This window comes from Rhagoletis zephyria, unplaced genomic scaffold (assembly GCF_001687245.7).
Source record: "Rhagoletis zephyria isolate East Lansing unplaced genomic scaffold, Rhagoletis_zephyria_1.1 Rzeph_scaffold_22938, whole genome shotgun sequence".
NCBI lineage: Eukaryota > Metazoa > Arthropoda > Insecta > Diptera > Tephritidae > Rhagoletis > Rhagoletis zephyria.
The window spans coordinates 1,977-6,983 of record NW_016179996.1 but is presented as its reverse complement, the minus strand read 5'-3'; the positions used below and the strand labels follow the sequence as shown (position 1 = coordinate 6,983).

General features: G+C 34.9%; 2 protein-coding genes across 2 annotated transcripts; both read right to left on the bottom strand.

The window, feature by feature from the left end:
* Positions 1–6: 6 nt before the first annotated feature.
* LOC108381557 (uncharacterized) lies at positions 7–455 on the bottom strand (the record flags this gene model as incomplete). The annotated part of the gene is made up of 1 exon (XM_017637975.1): positions 7–455. A coding segment is annotated over exon 1 (449 nt), but the record flags the coding sequence as incomplete, so codon positions are not given.
* A 561-nt stretch (positions 456–1,016) lies between these two features.
* On the bottom strand, positions 1,017–2,435 carry LOC108381558 (UPF0454 protein C12orf49 homolog). Its single transcript, XM_017637976.1, has 2 exons — positions 2,075–2,435; positions 1,017–2,008 (listed from the first exon to the last, which is right to left on the bottom strand). Exons 1-2 carry the CDS (start codon positions 2,159–2,161, stop codon positions 1,448–1,450), a joined length of 648 nt encoding a protein of 215 aa, XP_017493465.1. The 5' UTR covers positions 2,162–2,435; the 3' UTR covers positions 1,017–1,447.
* Positions 2,436–5,007: the final 2,572 nt, after the last annotated feature.

The following is a 5,007-nucleotide window of genomic DNA, read 5'->3' as shown; positions in this document are numbered from 1 at the left end:
GTGGGCTTCGAAAAAATTGCATCAAGAAAATATCTAGTACCCTTCCTTGGTATAATATGTGACTTGTCGTTTATCCCAAGCGTAAATTTCGTAGCATCTGATAAATGCCACAAATTTATAAAGTCGCGCACTTGTGTGAATATTTCATTGACTGAAAAATCCTGTATAGTAACCCAATCAATACTCTTCTCTTTGTATTCAGCATCGAAGCTAAGAAATTCATGATGTACTTTTGTGGTCTTAGTCCGAGGCCTTGGATTAGGATAAAAGAATTCGCCTCCCACATCACTCAATATCAGTTGCACGGCTGTATTAACTGTTGCATTAACCGTATTCGTCAATGTTTGCACAATGTCCTCCAGATCGAAATCTTTTATATTGTTATATGATGCTGATCCAACAGGAATGCAGCCATCATTATTTTCGGAGCAACTGGTCATTGGATGAGAGGCCATTACAATTAAACAAATCCGAAAATATATGACAAATAGAAGTTAAAAATCTAATATTTTTGGTACGTAGTTACATAATTATTTTTTTGAAATGCGTTTTGTACAGAAAACAGTAAATGGTAGGCAAGAAATTACGTTTGTTATGAAGTGGTTACTAAATCCAAGTCATATTCCTACTAACATTGATGATTCATATTTAAAATAATGTGAAAAAATTACGTTTTAATTTATTAATGTAATTAATGTTACATTTTACTTTTGCTTAACTAAAGCAAAAAGAGTATTAATTCAAAACATATGAAATCTAACAATCTTATATCTATACTTGTACCAAGACCTTAATTTAAAAGATATAAAATTAAAATTAGTGCTAACTAAATTCTAATTTAATACTTAAAACTGTTGTGTCATGGTATTTTAGTTTTTAAACCCCCAAAGCCAGTTAAATTTTCAGCTGCTAATGAGTAATTTTGTTATTAACCAAAGTTTGAAATACGTCCACAAGCTTACACTTATATTAAGATTTAAATACGTTACAATCATTTTTATTNTTGTTGTGTCATGGTATTTTAGTTTTCAAACCCCCAAAGCCAGTTAAATTTTCAGCTGCTAATGAGTAATTTTGTTATTAACCACAGTTTGCAATACGTCTACAAGCTTACACTTATATTAAGATTTAAATACGTTACAATCATTTTTATTCGCACAGGATATCGAATATGAAACTAGCACTAGCACTCAAATGTTAAAATAAATGTGTCAGCAGCAGCGGCACGTTCACCATGTCTCATTTTAACATTCGGTACCATTTTAATTACATATAAACGTATTTAATATAGAATTAAGCGTTCGTTGCATACTTCATATAATCTTACGAAGTTGACTTGAACAGCTGGGTGCAGTCATTGTAAATAATTACTACGCACTACTAGAAATGTATTTTTCTATCTCCCATTCGCCACCATATTTACTCCGGGTAAATGGGAGCAGTACAATCATCGTGCCATACTACCTGATACTTCACGTTGCGATTCATGCGCTTCTGTCTGCCCGTAACAATATTTGGGCAGCCCATCGCGGTATTTGTTTTCATGGGCTACAGAGTGCGAGTTGGTGCGGCACTTAACTAAACACAACTCGAAATGATCCTCTACATGGGCATATACAGCTGCCTGCCGGCCAGTAATTGTGCGCAAGACTAGCTCCAGCAATGTACGCTTTGCCGGGTGCAGGCAGCAAGATACACAATATTCATACATATCACAGCAATGTGTCGTTGCATTGCATGTGTCGCATGTGTAATATTTTGTTTCGGACACTTCCACATCACAGCAATTACTGGGCAGTAGTAGATGTTCGCGACGGCAGAGGAAGCCGCGATCATCGACGAGCAAATCGCGTCCCTGCACAGAGTTGCGGCAACGCATATCTGGATCGTTGGTGCGATTTTGTGGTTCGTCAGGCAGTAGGTGTTCCTGGAGTGTGCGCCAAATGAGCGGGCGTGTGCGCTGAACGGTGAGCACATTATCCGCATGTAGGGCGCTAAGACCGCCATGCTAAGGGAAGGTATTTAGATATGGTTAATCAGTACTGGCCATTTGTTGTCGCCAATCAGCACTCACCTTAAGTAAATTCGTTACTAAAAATATTACGGCAAGTAATGTGATGGTAATGTAGAGTATACGTCGGCCAAGAAAGCGTGGCCACATTGTTCTTTGGTATCTTAAATCGACGTAGTCTTCACTGCTGGCACGCTAGCTGCCGAGATTGTAGTCATAGCGCCGCATGTGTTTACAGGGCTCCCTCGAGGTCTCCACCTAAATCTTCATTGGCGTGACCACCATTGTACGTAGTTTTTTAATTTAAAACATTGTAAATACCGTTTTTACGATTTATCTAGTACACAATTTTTTATAAAAACAATGCGCCAATAAGTGTTTTCTATTTTTCTTTTTTTTTAATGTAGAAATGCCAGTGTGCAGGAATACAACAAAACAAAAGCACGAATTGCAGCTTGCGAACAGCTGTTGAGTAGTGTTGCCGGATGAATGTAATTTAATTTTTATTTACTTGTTTTTCTGAGTGATTATGAAACTTGGAAACTTCGATTATTTTTTTTATCAAAGAATGTAGAATGTTTGACTTTACCTAGTTGTTGCCCCTGAACGCAAATCTATAGATCTTACGTTTATTTCATTTAATTCTTTAGCGCCCACAAAGAGGTAAGAAAACTAAGTGCAACCCTGGTCATGTGTATGGTTTGTGCCCGAGGTAAACTTAATTAGCTGCTATTTCCGGTGCAATGTTCGTAATGTGACTTTTTGACGTTAGTTCTTTAAGTGCCCACACTCACCGACGTGAACGTACATTAACGTCCCTACAAGAAAAGGACCTTTTCTTGACCTCTTTACTAAAGCTCTAAAATATACACCAAACACAGAAACACATTTGTAAAAATAACCTTAGGATATACATTAAGTAGAAAAGGAACCTTTTAGCACTGCTGGCAAAATTCCCATTTGAGAAAGGCACGCATAGTCACATGTACACAAAAGAACTGGTCAGGTTTTTCATATTACCCCCGAATTTCTGATAAGGAAATTGCAGCATTATTGCATCAGACTGACCGTTAGGTGACCGGCCAAGTAACTACTGCAGCCAAATTACTTAAAATTGATATATACAGTGAACTTTAAGCAAAAAATATAGTATTTGATACATTTTTTTAAATGGGCGTTTTCAAGCCTACTTATCATAAAATGTGTGTACCCGCCTAACGGATTTCATCCAAACTTAGTGCACTCATTAGCCCCATTCAAAAAGTTTTTGCAAATTTTTTACATCAGAAAATAACCACGCTGAGCTCCCATGTATTGGTATTTTCGAAAGATACAAATTCTACGATATTTTTCGATATAATAACGCTAAATTTCTCAGGCTTGTATTTTGAAAAATTTATAATAAATTAGTTTTTTTTATAAAATAAATAGATTTTTATTAAAAGGTTGTAGCTATGGTATGCTGAATTTAAGCTATATTTTAACTAAAAACAAGAAAATGAGTTGATATGGGGTGTGCAATCAAAATTAATATCTGTAGTACAAGAAATTACACAGTAACTCAAACAAGCGTTCACTTGTTGATTTTTTTTTAAATATTCACAATATGTCTTATCCTGAGTATCACCTTAAAAAATTCATCCGAAAATTTGTCATCGGACCATAGTAAAACCATGGAAACCGAGAGTGAAAAGTGAACCGATTCAGGGAAAATGAAACTCATGATAAGGCTGAATGTTTTCGAAATTAAATCTTTATGCTAATTCTCCATATAAATATTCAGCCTTATCATGAGTTTCATTTTCCCCGAACCGGTTCACTTTTCAACACTCTTGGTTTCCATGGGTAAAACTATGGGCGGATGAAAATTTTCGGGTGAACTTTTTTCAGGCGAAACTCGGGATTAGGCAGATTGCTCATGCTATTACCAAAACCACATAAATTAAAACGTTAATTTTTTATAAAAACTCTAGTAACATACTTTCATTAAAACTTCTTACTTTTTGACAAATTCATGTCGTGTCATGAAAGATCGTTCAGATATAAAATTTGAAAAATTAACGCGAATTTTCAACCTTTTGAAGCTAGTTTTCTATCTTACTAAAATTTCATACCATATAAAACTGCTAATTTTCTAAAAACTTAGTTTAATAAATTTGTTGAATGTTGTTCTAAATTTTGAAAAAAAGTTTGAAACTTTAATTTATATGGCTTTAATCATACATGATGCAATTTGGTAGCATGTTTTGATAAAAATACAACTTCTCTCACCAGTTCGAATGCTTGCTTTTCACGTTTTTTTACCCTATGAGCCCCTTTTCAAAACCGTTGAAGCCTTTTACGAATATTTTTGACTCGCAAATCAATATCAGGAGTATTCACATTTTCGAAATCTGGTAATGTCTTCTGACTCATGAACCAAAACCAAACCAAAATTTAAAGTTGTGTAAAAATTTTTGTAGTTGCACAATTTATCGATTCGAGAAATTAATGCGCTGATGAGAAAACGAAAACTCGTATATCGAGACGATAAAGTGGCCGGTAATCTAAAGGTTAGATGAGAAAACGGCCCTTAGAAGTATTGAGTCACTGAAAACACGATTCACAATGAAAATATGTTTTGTCAACTTTCGAGAGTGAGGAAGTAATCTAAAAAAATTTGTATCGCAAAAAAAAATTACACTGTAATAAAGTATCATTAATAATGACTGATTGCCTGTCAATGTATCACAGGATAGACAATGTGCATATTTTTGAGTTTTGACCTCCGGCGGAACCACTGTGCAGCTGTTCAAACGATTTGAAAGTTGAATAAGCAAAAAAAGTACATCTGCATTTTCACCTTCTTAAATATATCGCAGCGAATAAATATCAAGTTTTGTAAGTATGTTTGTTAATTTGCTTGCGTATGATTTAGCAGATCGGCAAATGATAAAAAAACTGCTATGTAAACAAAAAATGGCGCCCACGGTGTACTTAACAGTTTTACCAGTTTT

What these genes read in the sequence shown, in the direction of transcription:
- LOC108381558 (XM_017637976.1), bottom strand. Translation starts at nt 2,161, where the DNA reads ATGTGGCCACGCTTTCTTGGCCGACGTATACTCTACATTACCATCACA. An exon ending in TAGTAACGAATTTACTTAAG is followed by an intron (nt 2,009 to 2,074) that starts GTGAGTGCTGAT and finishes ACCTTCCCTTAG; the next exon opens with CATGGCGGTCTTAGCGCCCT.